General features: G+C 31.9%; 1 protein-coding gene across 3 annotated transcripts; it reads left to right on the forward strand.

Moving 5' to 3' along the window:
• The first annotated feature begins 7,629 nt into the window (after positions 1-7,629).
• On the forward strand, positions 7,630-19,280 carry LOC148279745 (uncharacterized). 3 transcript variants are annotated; one of them, XR_015822785.1, is made up of 2 exons: positions 7,630-7,842; positions 11,319-12,892. XR_015822785.1 is itself a non-coding variant. In XM_088229448.1 (2 exons), exons 1-2 carry the CDS (start codon positions 7,740-7,742, stop codon positions 17,635-17,637), a joined length of 447 nt encoding a protein of 148 aa, XP_088085574.1. In that variant the 5' UTR covers positions 7,630-7,739; the 3' UTR covers positions 17,638-19,280. The 3 variants fall into 3 exon arrangements, 2 of the variants coding, with proteins under 2 accessions (XP_088085574.1, XP_088085576.1); XM_088229448.1 differs by lacking the exon at positions 11,319-12,892 and adding an exon at positions 17,294-19,280; XM_088229450.1 differs by lacking the exons at positions 7,630-7,842; positions 11,319-12,892 and adding exons at positions 14,794-14,975; positions 17,294-19,280.
• Positions 19,281-20,677: the final 1,397 nt, after the last annotated feature.

The following is a 20,677-nucleotide window of genomic DNA, read 5'->3' on the forward strand; positions in this document are numbered from 1 at the left end:
GCTTCTTATAGCATGCGCCCTATCTGCAGGTTGATTTGTATTTTTGTGAAAAAGTAAAGCTATTGATGTAGAACTGCAGAAAGTAATAGTGGCGCAATGATTATTATGCCATCCCATCCGTACAATTAATAGCATGATTATTACAAATATTTTTGGCTTTGAAAGTAAAAATATCAATAAAAGCCCCCAAGGATACTATATATTTTTCTTAAATTCATAATATTATATAATAATAATGGCATTATGATATTTGTGTCACGAAATTATTTGTGTGAAATGTAAGTTTACTGATAAATATAATGTTTTTAAATTGAGCCACTGTTATTCCTGGGGTGCGATAAATGGTCGTCATGAATGAATTATTATTATTACAGTTAGGAATATCTACATTCATTAGTGTCCCTTCTGGTCCATCTCTCCGAATTACGGACAATAGTAACTAGTAACTAAATTTGCAAACTGAAAACTAATAATCCCATGTCTCTGGCATTAAAATTAGATTCGGCCATTTTACCTCAACGGACTTGTGAATTAGGTGGTTAGATGAAATGTGTTCATCCCCCAGAGTAAGAATTCTCTATAGAAGCCCTTACGCTCTATTGCATAGAACAAAAGCTAAAAAAAAAAAAAGCTAAAAAAGAAAAAAAAAATGGTTTGGTTTTAGTTTGGTTTTTAGATTAACAACAAACGTGTAATGGAAGGTTTTGGTTTGCGCTCGCAATTCTCAACGTAAGCACCTACGTCCCGTGGTATTGCTGTAATCTGTAGCTAAGTTCGTGATCAATAATCATAGAATAGTTTTCCCCCGTATGGGTGAATCTATTAGGTTATTAGTCTAAGGTTTAGCCATTGAATATGATAGTAGGTATCTATCACAATTCGGTCAGATGATTCAAAACCACTTCAAGAGTAGTTTCAGTTCTTGAACTTGAATCGGGTTGTGGCCCCGTGTCTAGTGTCTCGGACTCACGGCTTAAAGGTCCGTGGTTCGAATCCCCCTCTACCTCAACTCGATTCCCATTTTCTGCTAGTGAGTTATTTGCAACTTTTTGAAAATAGCCCTCGAAATGAAATATTTGGGTCAAACGCAAATATTTATTTAAAGAATAAAAAACTTCACAAAAATCAATTGGTGAAAGATTTTTAAAAAACATGGATTTTTAAACACAGGTAGAATAATAAATGTTACACAGTGTCAGAAGTTGCAACCTAAACCGCATCCCAAATTACAATACTTTAGTTAATGTATTGTTAAAATATATTGCTTTTACATACAAAATATTTTTTAATATATGACGTACATCATATTATTTGTAGGATAAATTAATGATTCCGTACCAACTGTAACATATTTTTATGGAAGGTCAAATACTCGGGGCCATAATTCATAATTTTAAACACATGGCAATACCAAAAGGAACGCCTAGCGACAAAATAAAAAACTAACGAACTATATCCGGTATAATCGGTTGGGGTGGTGCGAGTGACACAGTTTTAAATAGTGTATTGGTTGCACAAAAATCCATCATTAAAATAATACTCAGAGTCCCGATACAGACATCTACTGAAGAAATATTCCATAAATCACAACTTATGATACCAAAACAATTATACGCTAAAACAATACTCACGTATAGATTCAAACACTACTCTTACTCAAATGAAAGACATAACCCCCACAATACATCACATACAAATAATATAATCACTAGATCCTCAACACATAAACAACTTAAACAAATACAAACTAATACCACTTTCAGACAAAGGGATTTTGAGTATTATTCAATTAAAATCTATAACCTACTTCCACTATCTATTAAAGCAATTAGTAATGAGAAAATGTTTAAAAAGGCTATAAAAAAATGGATAGTGGAGCTAGGTAGAAGTAAAATGGATTGTCTCATTCGCCCATACCAATGCTGAATCAACTGCTCCACAACTGTATGGCTTATGCTAGGTTTTTGTTGTTTTCATTGTGTGTTTTGTAATATAAATAATATAGATGTATATAAATACCTTGTTTTTAAAACTGTCTGAATATTTGTTAATTATGTTTGTTTTTTAAGTGAGTCTTCTTTGTTTATTCTCAAATGTAATAAAAAAAAACTAAATTGTTAAGTGTCCTCGGCACAGGAAACCCCAGTGAGGTCACATTATTTTTATTATTAATTTATAGTTTGTAAGCGAAAAATATGAATAAATAAATAAATATCCGGAAACGTTCTAATGGATTACTAGCAAGCAAGTGAACCCGATAAAAAAGATCAAACCTAACTTTACTGAGAGGAAAGACGAGGAATAAAACCAATATGTAGTAATTTGTCATCATTCATATAGTCATCATTCGTCGGCCTCGTGGTGTAGTGGTCAGCAGGTATGCCAATATGTCTTCTTGCTCATACTGATCATCGTGGTTTCGAATGTGACAGGGTTTAATGAACATCCTGTATAACAAAACTAACAAAATTCCAACATTACTACAAATCACCTTTTCATAAAGAAATTGATTATTTTTTAATTAAAATTTTTCCGGAATTCGATATTTTTTTACTTTTCATGAAGTTCAAGTATTTCGATTTGGAAATAATTTATTCTGTATAATTAGCTTTCTTAATCTCATTAATAAATTCTAACGCAATACATTCAAAGATACAAAATTATAAATAAATATTCTAACCTTTTATTTTAATAGAAAATATGTCGTATTGACCAAAAATAAATTAATATGAAAGTGCTTTTTTTATTTCGCATCCAGGAAGTCCAATGGTTATCTTTTATTTGTTTTTTACCATTTAGAACTTTTTTAAATAATATTTTTTGTATTATCAGCGCTATGATATTTTTAAAGATTTGTGTTTATGAAATAACTCCCCGTGTGACGTCTCAAATTCTCTTCCGCTTCTTCTCGGTCAGTTCTGGCGATTAGTCCATTCACTTATTTATTTACAGACATTGTCCATTTATACCATTTATAGGGATGAATATTGTAATATGACAAACCGTAAACCGGAAATCTTTCATAACTCTCTTATCATTTTCCTGAAATGCCTCATGAAACTTTCATTATGAAAGCCTGAACTTTTCATCATTGATAATTTTATTTTATAACTGGTTATATATTTTTTATATTATTCAATATAGGTTTTTCTATTATAATCTACTTTGATATATTTGGTAATGTTATAACTGTAACATCCAAAAAAAGAGACTCGCTCTTGTGCTTGGATTTTATTGTAATTTATGAATAATTTCTATTATCCGCTGTGGTAAATGTATGAAAACTTTTTTTACAGTTTACGTTTCTCTTATTTTTACATTCTGTTTTCATTGAAGAAATTCGGTGTTATTTTCCCATCATAAATAAAATCAAAAAACAAAACAAAAAAACTGTTTAATGAAATAAGCACCATCACTACTAAGTTTAATTTAATTTTTAATTTAAAATAGTTGGAAATCAGAACTTAAAGTGTAGTTTCGGCTGCCCCGTTTTAGAATGTAGAAAAAATTTAAGACCTTCAAGGATATCACGTTTACGGAAAGAAAATTAACGGTTGATTTCATTTTCAATCTCAATAAGAACATACTTAGTGAACGCAATGTTACTCCGCAAGCGTTTCAAATATTTGTTGATGTATTTTTGCATGACCTTAAAACACACGATGGCATTTTATTGGAAATATAACGAAATGCAATTATAGAATAAACGAATCACTCGCTTCCACTGCCCGTAAAACACTATTTCCTACCGAATACAAGGTATGCTCCGGAACTCCAGTGCAATGGAACACAAGTCGGGTGCTCAATGTTGCGTCTATTCCTAGTGTATGCATGTACGAGTACATCAATATATTCGAAGTACAACACTCTAAAAATTCAATCCTGGGATGAGGTCATCAAACTTTGTCCGAGATGCAGTTATTTATGATCTCAGAAAATTTTAAATACGGAGATATATATTATTTGGAGACAAATTTGTAGTGCGTTGAAGAATTCAGAAGATAAATCTACCGTCAAATTTCAAAGTGTAGTAAAATAATAACCTTAATTATCCATACTAATAGTATAAATACTAAAGTGTGTTTGGCTATAAAAAATAAAAAGTTATAAAAAACTCATTTGGGACCGTACATAAAAAGAAAACATTTTTGTGACATTAAATGATATTATACATAGTTAAACCATTAAAGATTTACACAACTCTCAATGGTTAGTACATCCAAAATAGTAAGAAAACATTATATATGAAACATAAAACACAGTACTTTACACCATCTATATAAATAACATTAATAACTATAACTATCAAAAAGTTTGTTTGTTTGTTTGTGTTTACGTCTCAACGGAGCGGCTAATTGACATATTTTTTTGCATAGAGAATAATAAAATAGAATATTTATTTTTCAAATCGAATTTTGAAAAGTAAAACAAAATATATATTTATTAAATATCGACAATGAGCAACATTATTTGAAAATAAGTAGGCGGTAAGGTGGGATGTCAAAAAGAATCAATTTTGAATTAATTCAGTAAATTTCTAATTGATTTTTATGTTTAGTTTGATTTTATTTTCGTTTTGGCTTCGTAGAAAGATTTTGGATTTGTGAACAGAATAACGATGTTACGTCACTATCGGCTAACAGATCGTCAAACATTTCTTTCATAGCGATAATTGGAAGACCGAGCTTCTTTTAATCCCAATAAAATATATCATTCCACCGAGATATTGATAAATGAAAGATCTTTTTAATAAATTAATTTGTTGATAAATTGTTAATTAATAAACACAAGTAATTAATTACCTGAATAATTTCTCCCTGATACCACGTGAGCGAAGTCGCAGGTAAAAGCTAGTATGACACGAATTATAGAGTTCAACTGAAACAACAAAAAATCATCTGCATCTCTGTTGTGATATATTTATTACACAAGCTTCTCAGGAAGTTGAACCCAGCCTTTGTCTAGATAAATTTGGACAGACTTAAAATATTGTTTACAAAACCAATTGGTTCAAGGAAAAGTATAAAAAAAGAAAAACATTTTCAGGCGTTGCCTTTTTCTTCAGTTAGTACTTAAATAAATACAAATACCTAGAATTTTATGTTCCATTTTCCAAAATGTTCCCCATCTCTGTTATAATGTGGAAATCATACAATCAAGAATAGTCCAGAAGGAGCGCAGAATCATATTTGAATACATCGTACTGTGTCCAATAATTCCCCCACTTAGACACACTTTCGCTGCGCGCATACTTGAAGTCACCGAGTAATATTGCCAGATCACCAAGAATATAACCATAACACAAATGTAAGGTAAAAAAAAACCAATTTGTTAGTTTTTGTAAAATTTTATTGTGCACGCGGAAACATTGATTAGCACAACAGAGTAGATAAGTAAAGAGTCATTTAATAAGAGTAATTGAATTAATGAACTATGAACTTAAAATATAAAACAAATTTTATTTTATATTAAACGAATATTTTTATATCATATTCAATAATATTTTATGTTTAAAAAATAATTTCGGTCAAATGTCCACCACGGCGTCGTTTAATCTGAGGTCCAATTTTCATTAGTTCTCTCATTAGATAAGCAAAGTAGGGTAAACAAATTTACTACTCTGGCAACACTAATGAAATGTCCATTTTGTTTTCTTTGACAATCTGACAGATGGAAAATAATTTAATTTTTAAGTAATGCATTTGTGACAAACACATTCATTTGATAATTACACATAAAATGTGATTGCATCCTGTTTTTTTAAGATCCTAGCAAAATTTCTACACTTTAAAAGGACACAACACGGCATGGTTAAATTCGAACCAGGAGTTGCGTACTGAGCGATGTCTATAAAGAAACTAATGGGTCAAAACGTAAACCTACTCATTTATGAGTAGTTGAGTCGCCTTCTGTTTGATGTCCGTATGCGGTTTCTGGACTATTCTTAATTCTATGGTGGAAATGTAATATGTTTTATGTTTAGTTTTCTGACCGATATAAGACGGGCTTTATAATGCTTCATGACATTGGAGAATACGACATGTATATAATAGGAGTATATTATTCTGAAAATTAGTAATTATCTACTTTCGACATTGTTTAGATTAAAGGGCGGGAAAGTTGGCTAACGCGCGCCGGGCCGAGTGGCCGACTCTGGCAGCACATTGACATTGCTAAACGAGCCACGTTCCCACTGGTAAACTTTTCGGAAATTACATTTTCACAAACCCAAATAGACCTCCATTTTGGAATCGATTTGCATCAACGTGACTTATCCTAATATTATTTCATCTAAGATCTGTTTCCTTTTACACTGAAACCTTGTTTAACGCGGTTTTTTACGTGGTTTCAAAATAATACAGTCCTAAAATTAAATTTAAAAAGTTTGATCATTAATTTAATAATGCGTAGTAGTAATATAATAAATTATACTATCCGTTGTTAGAATGCCCTACATCGCTCTTTTAGGTACTTACTTGAAGTATAACGTATTTTAATAGCACAAAAAACAATCGCTAAATTATATTAGCTAGCAACCCGCCTAGGGATTGCTGAAGCAACTTTTAACATGGTGCATGCTGTTCGAAACTCTAGTCTATACTCGGTCAAAACGAAATGCCGATTATTCAACTCTTGTATAAAGCCAGTACAACCATTTGAGTGAGAATCTTGGCAACGTATTAAAGCTCAGAACACCAAACTTCTGAGTTTTGAGAAAAGGGGCTTGAGAAGAATACTGTGTAAAAAGTGGGTCGGTTTTATAGCTAACATTGAAGTCCAAAAACAGACGCAGCAGCCTCCTATAACGAGCTTCTTGAGGATGCGGTGGTGGGCCTGGCTTGGACACGTGTTGCGCATGCCTCGGGAGAACTTAAACCCAAGTTGCCTCTTTTTTAAACCTGCGGGCTCACGCTGTCCTGGAAGGTCGTCGATGACGTTCTTCGATTTTATTCGGTGGAACTAAGGGGCGCTGGATTGACGTGGGAGGAGGCGAGAGTGCTGGCTGGCGATAAAGTCTCCTGGAGGCAACTGGTGATGTCTACATGCTCCACTTAGGAGCGGATGTGAAAAATAAGAAAATGAAGAAGAAAATTGTACATAAAAATGCCAGAATTTCAAAATGAGTTAATTTTATGAACTAAATGTATTTATTTTGTTTTATTTTATTAGGTAATTCAATAAAGATACATACTAGAAAACATACAATTTGAAAGCATTCATCGATACAATTTTACATGCATATATCTTTAATTATAGAATTACACAAAATAGATTTATGTATTAAGATGTATTACATATTTTCGATTTTTTTAAACAGGATACAATGCAATAAAAAACAATTTGTAAGTGTGTACTTATTAAATAAGATTTATTCCTAAGAGATTATTCGCAAAGCTGAGAGAGTATCATGAAAGACGTCAATTTTATTATTTTGGCAGTATATATTATATTCCCGACACATGCGGGCCATATGTACCTTCAATGATTAATAAAATCTTAGAGTATAGTATATACTCTAAGGATCAAATACACAAGTTTTTTTACGATTGCATCGGTAGATACTTTCACAAAATCGAAAAATGTAATTCGATTGTTTAAAGAGCTGTCAATTTAATATCCGTAGGTAATTATTATTTTTAAATTTGACAGAGTAAGTTATTTTCGTTTTTAGTCGATTTTAAATTAAGTGTTTTAGTTTTTGTGTATCAATGAATCACTAAGGAAAATATTGCGTTATAATGAATTTAAGTAATGGTAAAAATGCAACATTCAATCTTATAAAATATTTAGAACGATCGCCACAAGCTAAGAATATTACAACTTGCGTGCCCCATTTAAAAAGTAAGTTAAATTCTAATGTTAATCGGCTATCGTAAAAAATATTGACTGTCAAATAAAACGCTTGAATTACTTACTATATTACAGGCATTGTCAACCAAAGTTAATAAAACAGAAGTATTGTTATAAAGTTACTCTTCATCCGGGAGAAATTATGAATACGAATGTGATTAAACTGATCAGTTCTATAAATATATTATTCCTCTGTACGTGTGATGTCACTGAACTTCTTTTAAACGGCTTAACCGATTTATGTGCGGTTTTCAGAGAAATATAGATTTTTGCGCTGTGCGTGTTCGTAGATATTAAAATCTTCAATCTAATATGTTAAAAAGAAATAAGGAGCATAAATGTTTTATTAATCGATCTACCAAGGTTTCATTCGAGGAGAATGCATTTACAAAAAAATGGAAAGATGTTGGTTTTTTGTGTATAAAAAAAGTTTGTTTGTGAATGTTTACAAACAGCATATGTTTTTTGTGGATCTCAATCAGATTTTTTCCTTAATTTCTTGATAATTTCTAGCCATTTATTTATTTTTACTGGATTTTTAGTAATTCTAAAATAACAATGTATTTAATACATATTTAAAAATCGTATTCCTACATAAGTACACCCCTCTGTTGGTGAGAAGACCGGAGTTTGACGTTTGCAAAAAGAATGCCATATTTGAAAAAATATTTATTTTATGTTTTGGAATTCAACCATAAACAAGTACCTAGGTACCTACTTGAATTCAATATTTGAATATAAACAGTTTTTAGTTTTGGAATTTAATCACAAACAAGTACCTTGGTACCTACTTATCAATGAAAAGTCTTTTGCCAACGTTCGGGCAGGACAACGTCTGTCGGGTCTGCCAGTATAATATATATATATTTACATATAGAAAACTCTAGATAAGCTTTAATGTATTACAAAAGTAGAATAAATAAATATGATTTGTGTTCATAACATAATAATATCAAACTCAAAGTTACATTAGCAAAACAAAATTATCGTATTTAAAATAATACTTAATTTTTTTCATACTAACCATCACCAACGCCACGGTCAGATTTCGTTAACCATTCAGTGCCTGCTTTAAAAAAATGAAGGTATTTATTTTAAAGGTTTATCTGCAATTAAACAACAAGCAAAATTACTGACTTGACGCTGCAAACCAGCACCTTAACTAATAATATCTCTTTTCGAAGTTATAATATTTATTAGTAGAAAAAACGTACTTCGGCAAAAAAAAAAATACGCTCTTTGTCAAAGTGTTTGCAGAGTTTGAAGTCATCAAATGTAATTATAATGACGTAAAAAAACATTTGTGCAATCAACTGACGGCTCAGGATATAAGAAAGTTCCACCAGACATTCAATAAGATTCCGTCTAAATATCATTATGATGCGATACTTTAAAAACTCATCAAATTAAAAAGGTACCTACCCGCGTCGGGTTCAATTCCTGAAATGGAATATTTATTAAAAAAAATTTTTTGCTCTAGAATTTTCCTTAGTGCCTTGACTGGAAGCGTGCGGTTGATCATCTTACCTTCTTACAACAAAAATAATCGAGATACGCTGCGATTGGTGTACTAATGCAGTGCCCTATACACCATTAGGCGTGGAAAGGAAATGATGATGATATTTGTATTTTCCTTCTTCTGATGATTCGATTATCAATAATATTTTGTACGATCTGTAAAGAAATTCAGAGAGTTTTTATTTCATTTGTTGTTTTAACTTATTTTGTACGTCTTTTGCTGACATAGAAAGAAAAAATACTTAATTATTTTTGTATTTTTTATTTATTAAAAGCTTTGAAAAAATGTGCATGAATATGTTACGTTCTTGTTTCTGACTCTTGTAAAGGAAGATCAAAACTGCCACTATCGCAAATGTTTAGGTGAAATTTTGAAAAAATATTTATTTTATGTTTTGGAATTCAACCATAAACAAGTACCTAGGTACCTACTTGAATTCAATATTTGAATATAAACAGTTTTTAGTTTTGGAATTTAATCACAAACAAGTACCTTGGTACCTACTTATCAATGAAAAGTCTTTTGCCAACGTTCGGGCAGGACAACGTCTGTCGGGTCTGCCAGTATAATATATATATATTTACATATAGAAAACTCTAGATAAGCTTTAATGTATTACAAAAGTAGAATAAATAAATATGATTTGTGTTCATAACATAATAATATCAAACTCAAAGTTACATTAGCAAAACAAAATTATCGTATTTAAAATAATACTTAATTTTTTTCATACTAACCATCACCAACGCCACGGTCAGATTTCGTTAACCATTCAGTGCCTGCTTTAAAAAAATGAAGGTATTTATTTTAAAGGTTTATCTGCAATTAAACAACAAGCAAAATTACTGACTTGACGCTGCAAACCAGCACCTTAACTAATAATATCTCTTTTCGAAGTTATAATATTTATTAGTAGAAAAAACGTACTTCGGCAAAAAAAAAAATACGCTCTTTGTCAAAGTGTTTGCAGAGTTTGAAGTCATCAAATGTAATTATAATGACGTAAAAAAACATTTGTGCAATCAACTGACGGCTCAGGATATAAGAAAGTTCCACCAGACATTCAATAAGATTCCGTCTAAATATCATTATGATGCGATACTTTAAAAACTCATCAAATTAAAAAGGTACCTACCCGCGTCGGGTTCAATTCCTGAAATGGAATATTTATTAAAAAAAATTTTTTGCTCTAGAATTTTCCTTAGTGCCTTGACTGGAAGCGTGCGGTTGATCATCTTACCTTCTTACAACAAAAATAATCGAGATACGCTGCGATTGGTGTACTAATGCAGTGCCCTATACACCATTAGGCGTGGAAAGGAAATGATGATGATATTTGTATTTTCCTTCTTCTGATGATTCGATTATCAATAATATTTTGTACGATCTGTAAAGAAATTCAGAGAGTTTTTATTTCATTTGTTGTTTTAACTTATTTTGTACGTCTTTTGCTGACATAGAAAGAAAAAATACTTAATTATTTTTGTATTTTTTATTTATTAAAAGCTTTGAAAAAATGTGCATGAATATGTTACGTTCTTGTTTCTGACTCTTGTAAAGGAAGATCAAAACTGCCACTATCGCAAATGTTTAGGTGCAAAAGCCCCACTATGCAATGCTGAGATTCAAAACCGCCACTTTGCAATATTATTTATCTATTTGTTAAAAACATAAGTCTTATTTCTTAGAATTTAGTAAAAACTTGAAGCGCGTTCATAAAAGCAAAAAGAATAAATTTTTATTTACACCCCCCATCCCTCAAATATAAATCGTTAAAATTTGAATGCGAAAATTAATAATAAAAAAAATAACGAAATGGAAATAACAAGATGGTACATTATGCAAAAAATATGTAGGGAAATCTTTATTGTGAAACCATTCATTAAATTCAGAACAAATCTTGAAAAAAATAGTGTATTTGTTCTTAATTTATTTGTTTTGTTTTTAGAAAAGCAAATAGAAAAACAAATAGAAAAACCAAAAGCAAAACCACAAGAAAAATCACAAGAAAAGCTTCAAGAAAAAAAAGTTGGAAAACAAGTTGATAAAAAAATTAATGACGTGTATGCGTCAATGTGTGCGACCACTTCTGGGAGTAAGGATTCCCCGGGGGGCGAGGAGGCTCCTCCTCAGCACGTCTCTACTTGTGGCAGACTGATGTTTGTCAGGGGGACAAGCCCGCCCCCGTACCCGCCTCCGTGCCCGCTTCCGTGCCTGCCCAAATGCACGCCGGCGTGTCCACCGCCGTGCGCGCCCCCGTGCCCCCGCCGTGCCCGCCGCCGCGTCTGCCCTCGTGCGCGCCACGACCGCCGTGCCCCAGCTGCCCCAAATCTTGAAATACGTCGTATAGTTTTGAAACAGTATTACTTAAAAAAAAATAATTTATTGAAGCACCAATTTTGCGGTTGTTTATTATAATAGAATAAATAAAACAACTTTGTTTTCAACCACTTTTTTTTTACCTACCGGTTTCAAAGCTACGCAAGCTTCCGTCAAAGTAAATACTTAACTAATGAATAATTCATTAATTCGTAGAATTATTCTATCTTATTTTATTCTATCAATATTTTGCTTCGTATGGAACTAATAAATCAAGTATCTTTGTCTTATAAAGATGGGAAGCGTAATTTAAGATGGATACGCTCAAAACTAGACAGGAGTGTACTAAAGGAATTATTATTTATTTGGTTATTTATTATGTTATTATCATTATGAATCGCTTTTTTAATTTCTAAGATTTCCAAGTTGTCTCATTTTAATAATTTATTTTCAACATGAAGAACTTTTAATCGAGTGTCTTTATTGAAATTATGATTATTTTCCATCAGATGTCTTATATAGGCATCTGAAATGTTGTTTTACTCAAATATTAAAGTTTTTTTTGTAGAAAAAAAAGTGATGAAAAACGTAATTGTTTTATTTATTTTTTTAATTTAAATCTCGTTTAAAATTATTGACATTACTTAATTTAACAACTGAACTGCCATACTTAATAATAAAGAAACTACCACTTTTTTGTGTATGATAATCACACAAAATAAGGTAAAAGCACATTTGTCTTTAAATTTGAAATTTGACATGGAAAACGTGATTCCAATTCTTATGCCTCTATTTTGGATCGTCTTATTTTTTTAAGAGACTTGCGAGTACCTAGCAATGATTTTGCAATTCTGTCTTCCCCATTTTATTTTGTTAATTTATGTAACTTCTTGTGCTCAATATATATTGTATTTATATTGTTATTGCCAAATGGCCATCTCTTCCAAACAATTTCCCCTTTGCACCTCACTGATCTTACTATTTTAAGAGGATATGCGTGGCAGAGCAATTTGATGAAAAGGTATTTGAACACAGTTTTTTCTGTCACTGTCTCGTAGATGCCTCCCCGATACTGTGCGAAACAGACAACTGCACGTTTAACTGATTATGCCTAACAAAACCGAAGTATGGTATTCCCGATTTGCGCACCCCAAAACTGAACCAATTTGTTTTTTTTTTTAATAAAAGAGTATCAGAATCCAATATTCTGTTTCTGTACCTTCTGTTTTTTTCAAAAATACCAATCATGTTTGGCGTACGTCCGAAGACGGTTGATAAAACTGGGCGCTTTTAAGGGTTTTTGGATGGTTCTAGCTCCCATAGGAAACAATATATAAAAAACCAAAACAATAACAACACGCGAATGGTAAACATAATTAGTGTCTGAAAAAAACATTGCTCTAATATTGTAATCCAGGGCGAAAATACGATGATACGTTTGTGTGAAGAAAGATCAGACTTCGTTTCCTTTTAACAAATGTCACGATTCACGAAACAGCAATAATTCATTTTTTACACTTGGCACAGTGCAGTCGTAAGCTATAAAATTTTAATTTATTTATTTCAAAATATATTTTACCATTTATATAAATATAATATTGTACTAATCCCATTTTAAAAGGTTTATTGCCGATTTTTAAGAAATTACATGATTTTTGATAAATATAATTAGAAGTTTTTCTTTTATTTTTTTACTATTATATTATTGCAATATTTAATTATTTTTTTACGTGTGGAATGATGCGGAGTATTTTTTTAAAGGCATGCTTTTTTTCATTCTTTTTTGATGTAGTATTTATTAATGTATAGAAAACTTTAATTGGCCTATGGTTTTGGTTTATTTGTAATTTTTTTTTGTTATAATACATAGTTAATTATTTATGTATTTATTTGACGGACTTATGCAGTCCATTCTAACAATGGTTAGTACAATTTCTTATAATAAATACCGGTACTAATAAAATAAAATACAATTAAATAAAAGTGAAAAACTTGTGTTTAGAGAGGGAGTTCGTTTAACATTAATTTTTATATTTATTTGTATACATATATTTATATTTTATTTTATTCACATTTTATTTTTGCCTTCCTTTTTTTTAATTCTTTAAAATTACTTATTATATTCTCAAATATACACAATTTTCCATTGTATGGAGTGAAGGATTGGGCGGGTCTCATGTGTTATTGGCTGTTGTTTTCTTTTAATAAATATTAAAGTCAACCAAAATAATCACAGCAGCATTAATTTACTGCGATTGGATCGGTTCTTTAACTAATTAATGGTATATAAAATTAATACAATAACTATATGCATAAATAAATAAACAATTACAAAATAGCTATTATAATTTGAAAAATGAAAATAAAAAAACGGAATTCACATATGTACCAAAACCTAAAAAAAATTTAAGGTTTACAACTGAAAAATAGCTGTTACAGTGATAGAAAAAGCAATGCCTTTACCAGTGGTTTTTTATACATTTGTTGTAAATATATTACCTGTTTATCAACCTATTTTGTTAAAATAAAAATATTTTGCACATTTAAAATGATATTAATGTCAAAATTTGTTGGAACAAAGAGGGGAAACAGTTTTGAGAAGGGAATATGGAAGTTTAAGCTTGTCACTGGCTGATTTAAGTGGCCAATTTACACACTGGGTAACATTCATAATTCTGTCTGTGTTTAAACATCCACGTTTCCTCAACTCTTCCATCTGTTGACTTATATGAAATAAAAGAGCTGTCCACAAACATTTGGACACATTCAAAACTCTGTTGATATTAATATATTTAAAGTAGTTTTTTTTTATGAATCTGCCGTAATAAATAGATGGAATTAATGTTTTGAGAGACTTTGAGTCCCTACATGGGTCAGAAAATGATATAAGATCACCTGCAATGTTTGGGCCAATGTTATTGCTGCTTTAAAAAAAACGAAATGCCCATCTCTACTATTTACTATTGTAAGCTCTCAGGAAGTACGTAGGTACGCTACACGCTCTACCGGCTGAATTTAATGTTAAACAAATTTATTTTAATTTGAAAATTAATTATTGTACATTTGAAAATGTTTTTTGTTTTTAAATTTCAAAAATCGTTTTTGGCAGCTGACTTAAAATTCTGATGTGTATTTTTGTCAAAAAATGTTACAATAGAAAATTAAAAATATAAAAAAACAGTTTGTTTTACAATGAGCATCGGCAGACGATTATCACCAAATCTCGTGAATTATTTTACAAGTTTACCCGTTAGAAATATTTCAATCCATTCTTCTAATTTTGCAGGTGAGTTATTTGACATTTTATAATACGTCAGCGCCATAGAATTAAGAATAGTCCAGAAACCGCATACGCACATCAAACAGAAGGTGACTAAACTACTCTTAAATGAGTGGTTTTACGTTTTGACCCATTAGTTTCTTTGTAGACGTCGCTCAGTACGCAACTCCTAATTTGAATTCAACTATGCCGTGTTGTGTCCTTTTAAAGTGCAGAAATACTGCTAGGATCTTAAAGAAACAAGATGGTATCACGTTTCATGTGTAGTTAGCAAACGAATGTTTAAGTAGCAAGTTCATTACTTAAAAATTGAATTATTTTTCCATCTGTCAGATTGTCAAAGAAGCAAAATGTAAATTTCGTTAGAGTTGCCAGGGTAGTAAATTTTTTTACCCTACTTTGCTCATCTTATAAGAGAAATAATGAAAATTGGACCTCGGATTAAACGACTCTGTGGTGGACATATGACCGATATTATTTTCAGAACATTAAATATTATTTAACATGATATAAAAATATCTGTTTTATGTGAAATAAAATTTGTTTTATTACTCTTATTAAATAACCCTTTACTTATCTATTATGTTGTGTCAATCAATATTTCCGCGTGCACAATAAAATTTTAGAGAAATTAACAGATTGCTTTTTTTTACCTTACATTTGTGTTATGATTTATTTTTTTCCCATCGTGCAACATTACGCGGTGACATCACGAATGCGCGCGGCGAAAGTGGGGCATAGTGGGGGTATTATTGAACACAGTCCGATGTATTCAAATATGATTTTACGCTTCTTCTGGACTATTCTTAATTCCATGGTCAGCGCGTTAGTTACTTTATTTTGTAAAGTTCTACCATTTTAAAAGGATTTGACAAATAAACATAACTTAATGATATTTGGTTCAAACCAATAACTTAGATGTGATTATTTCCATTTTAACAATAATATTTTAAATATGAAAAAACTGAAATAATTTTTGTTGTTGGAAAGTGCTACGAACGAACGTACGAGTGTCTAATATTCCAGTTCTATAAACATATTACACTTTATGCCTTTTATATGGCATTTGCAGTATTTTTGGCCTTGTTTATATTGTGTAAGAAACTGGGTAAAGGTCCACAACCAGTATTTAATCCCTTTTAAAGAAATGAACACATGCTTGGGTACTTGCCTTGTCTGTCTGAACTGAGCTCTTGTCCGTCTGTGTTGTTGTTCCATCGAAGGAAAGTAAACTTACAAAACTAAATAGCAGACTTACTCAAGAGGACCGCGTGCTGACTGTTCTAGAACCTGCTTTGTCTGCTCTAAGGTTCAAGGGGTTATCAGGACAATTAAGGTCTTCGTATAGGATTGTACCTACTGTTGGTATTAGGACAATTAGGGTTTTGTGAGTTCGAAAGGGTCATGTTAGGATCTATGTTAGGACTTTGCCTATAGTCTTGATAATCTTATGTACTTATGTGTTTTGGAGTTCGAATTGATTTTTTTTCCTTTTATCGTTTGAGTGCGTGCTGTATTGGGCGAATTCTGCAAATGTTTCAAACATGTATAGGATACGGGTTTTGTGAGGTTGCTTGTTTCGTTTATATTACTACGTTCTTCTTCCTTTTGAAATCTAGGATGTAGGGCCTCGGTCTGAAATTGGAACTGATACTGTATTCTTCCACTGTCATCCTGGGAAACTATTATAAGGTGATTGTACTGAACATGTGTATATTTGATTGATCAGAAATTGACATTATTACAGAGGGGTACAATAAAAGCTGTTAATGTTTCATATTTTGTTCTTTTCGCGTTTCGCGAAATTTTATTAGGTGTAAAAAAATTATAGTGAATATGTGAAACATGATAAAGATACAAGTCTTTATAAACTGTTGCAAAAAGGGGCTGGGTGCTTTCAATGTGATGTACAAGGTTTATATTTCACAAGTGGATTTAGTTTCCTGGCCATCTTTCATCATCTGGGTAGTGTTTGGAAAGGAAAGGAATTCCGGCTGCGGATCTTCATGAGAACTTTTCCGCATTTGTTTAATGGAGAGAAAACCGCATAAAACTCGTTAAAGAGAAGCTAAATTATCAATCGACACCAGTACATCAGTAGGCCTTTTGTTTCACTTGAAGAGATCACGGCTTCACTTTCTTGTGTATTAAAAATTATATATTTTCATTTATTTATTTCTTGAATTCTTTCATCTACTGATATCAGTAAAAATCTGAAGTAAATAAATGAGTTAAAATCTCAATGTGGGTGAGATTCATCTGGCAAATATATTTACCCACAGAATGTTTTTATTTATTAATGGAATTATTTATTGCGTTTCCAGTTCACAAGAAAACGAACGATGCGTACGCGTCAATGTGTGCCACCTTCCCTCCGAGCATGGAGCCCAGAGAGAGTGGGGCGAGTCCCGATTACGAGTCCCCGTTTTTGAAGCTGAAGTACATCAGGGGGGCGGGGTGCCCACCGCCCCCGTGCCCGCCGCCATGTCCACCGCCGTGCCCGCCGCCGCCCCCGCCCGCGTGCCCGCCGCCGCCGCCTCCTCCGTGCCCGCCGCCGCCGCCCCCGTGTCCGCCGCCGCCTTCGCCGCCGTGCCCGCCGCGCTGCCCGCCGTTCCCCCCCCCGTGCCCGCCGAAAAAACCGCCGTCTTGCCCGCCGTGCCGGAAATAAAGGCTGCCTCCCGATTTCCATTCTCGCGTCTTCTTTCTTCTTTAGCCGTGTGCCAAGTTGCGCTGTAACAAAATACTGCGAAATCTTCCAATCTTGAAATTCCAAAGCGCTCAATGTTTTCGTTACTCTCCTATTTACTCGTACGTGAAACTTGAAACTACAAATCAAAAATTTAAAAAATGGATCTCGATACAAATACAAAATGCGCATTAAGGCAGCTTATGAGACTGACAGTATAACAAGTGCAATGGAAGGTAAAAAAAATAAGACACCCACAAAAGTAGAGATAATTTATTTATTTTTTTATTTTATTTTAAATCTTGAAGTAAGATATGATAAATCTTTTCTTTTGAGATTGTTATTTACGAGAGCGGTTCAGAATATCACCGCAGTTATTGTAAAATAGTAGACATCTACATTACATTTTGTTTATTTATTAATTATTTGTATGGAAACAAAATCAGATTACAGATCTGATCAAATTTAAACTGACTCGATATATACCGACGAAGATAGCGTTAGTAATCGCGGCCCTGGTCCGTGAATCTGTGACAGTACTGCCTACTATTCATTTTATATGAACATAAAACGAGAGGATTGCTCGTATTACAATAGTTTTTGTATTTATTGAGTGGCAGGCAAACGCTTTAAGAGGACAGGCGGTATCTGGGAATTTCGATGAATTTAAATATTGTTTTTGTTATTCTCTCGCCGAAAATGCCCACCCGATACTGTGCGAAAAAGACAACTGCACGTCGGACTGATCTTGCCTAATCGACGTTTCGCCGTTACGTTTCCCGCACCCCGGAATGTAAGCCGATTTGGTTTTTTTTTTCAAAAGAAATATCAGAATGAAATTCGGTGTCCATACTTCCGTTTTACAAGAGGCCGACTAATCTCCACTCGATTTTTTTGCAGAATTTATACCTGTCAGAACCGAGACACTGAGTATATATTTTTTTACTTTCAAAATAATAATAAAGCCGCGTAGATTATGCGATACATGCGAAATGGACCTACATGGGTATCACAACCTGATTATCAATTATTTATGTAAATTGTTTTCAGACCTTATAATGTCTTGATAATCGAGTTACATGCACGTATTTTATTTAAAAAAATTTTAAGATTTAAAAAAGTAGTAAAGCTGGAAAAAAAATAAGTAAAAAAAGCATTTAAAACCAAATGACAAACATCAAAATTTGCCGTGGTCCAACGTTTTTAATCAATCTCTTTTTAAAAAATGAGTTGGGTGATTCTAGAATTACATTCATCGTTTCAAAATGAAAATGTTGACCAGAAAAACACGCCGTAAAGAAAGATAATAGTTTATAACCTAGGTACCTATAATTAAAATGTAAATCTATTAGATAGGTACAAAAGAAAACGATAACATATCCCATTCAAGACGATCATTAAAATCTTTACCCAAAATGGGTCATTTTACGATTTGAAATATGTAAGTTAAAAATATACATTTGTTGAATTCGCGGCTTAGCTATTTTTTATTATTTTATATTTCTCTTTTAACACATTTACATTATATCACGTCACTTATATATATTTGGGATATATTATTTATTATGATGAATTGCTAGCTATTTTAACAAACTACAAACATAATAAAAGCTTTTAAATGAAAACAATTGTATTATTTATGTCGCCCAAGATTATGCTTGCCATTATTTTAAATAATGGCTGTTCACCCGCTATTACTAGCGCCATCTAGCGTTTTCAATCAACAACCTTTTGAAACTGCAGTCTACTTTACCGACAGTATCATTCGTTGACATAAATTTGGCAGAGACATCTAGCGGCCATTTCAAAGTAAAACTAGTTATACTTTTTGACCACAGATGATTCTGCTCGTTCAGTTTTTTGGATAGGAAAATCGAAAAAAAACGCTTGTACGGACACTTTTGTATACACGCATACAACTATGAAAAACATGTGTTTTTCCCACACAACCAAAAGTAATATCGCTATACGTATACAAACCAGATTGGATCACACCACTACATTATGTACTCGTTATTATTGTTCCTTGATTCCAGTTAACATAATACATACTTATGTGTTTGAACGGTGGTTCAAATTATAAAACCCTTTCGACGTGCGTTTGTGAGACCTGAGGCTTTATTTTAGCTGTGTGAACGCGAAGATTGGAAATTGGCTTCGATTTTAATTTAACCATCTTTCTTTATATAATACGCGAGTTCATCGCAAATGGCAAAACTTGCTAGAGTAGAAAGACTCGACACTCGATCTCGATGACACAAATCAAGTACACAAATACATGCATATAATACTTTCGTACATACCGGGTATTACAAAAATTAGTAACTGACACAATATTCTTCAATTTGTAGTTTTAAAAGATAATTTTTAGAAATTAAATTTACTTACTAAATATTCTAGCATTCAGCATTCATTACTTTTTTTACCATCTATACAATGTCGTACAGGTAATATTTAAAACTATTAAGAAATATGTCTATGCAATAAATTAAATTGGTCATTGTTTTTACTAGACTTTTTGTACAATATTTTTGCATAGTACAGTAATTTGTTAAATCTATCAATAACATATTTCTTTATGTAGCCTGAACAGTTACATAAAGAAATATCAAACTTATTGAAAATGATAAAAAACTCTATAAGAGTCAAAAACACTCGTCCTGTTTTCTGGTTAAATTTTACAAAAAGAACTGTATTCTTTATCCGTCAGGACACAGCAATACTATATAGAAGTGGTAAAGAAGTAAAGCGAGTAGTGTAGACTCAGGAAGAAGGCGGGGAGTCGGAAGACGGGGGGAGTCATCCTTTCCTTTCATAAGTCTCTTATCATAAGTTTTTTATTTCATAAGTTTTTATCTTGTTTCTATTAACTATATTTTTATAACTGTATATAAATATACGTATTTTTATTTCATTTGCAACTTTTAAGTGCCTCAAATTTCTTAATTGTTAATTGCTTTTATTTTGATACCGATAATGTACTTCATCAATAGCTTACACCACTGTGGAAAATTTTTATTGA

This window comes from Micrasema longulum, unplaced genomic scaffold (assembly GCF_059751315.1).
Source record: "Micrasema longulum isolate JH-2025_06_02 unplaced genomic scaffold, ASM5975131v1 h1tg000677l, whole genome shotgun sequence".
Lineage (NCBI taxonomy): Eukaryota > Metazoa > Arthropoda > Insecta > Trichoptera > Brachycentridae > Micrasema > Micrasema longulum.

Bases quoted from the DNA above. Each gene is read 5' to 3' on its own strand.
- LOC148279745 (XM_088229448.1), top strand. From the start codon at position 7,740: ATGAATTTAAGTAATGGTAAAAATGCAACATTCAATCTTATAAAATAT. The intron at 7,843-17,293 runs GTAAGTTAAATT...TTGCGTTTCCAG, and splicing joins TTGCGTGCCCCATTTAAAAA to TTCACAAGAAAACGAACGAT.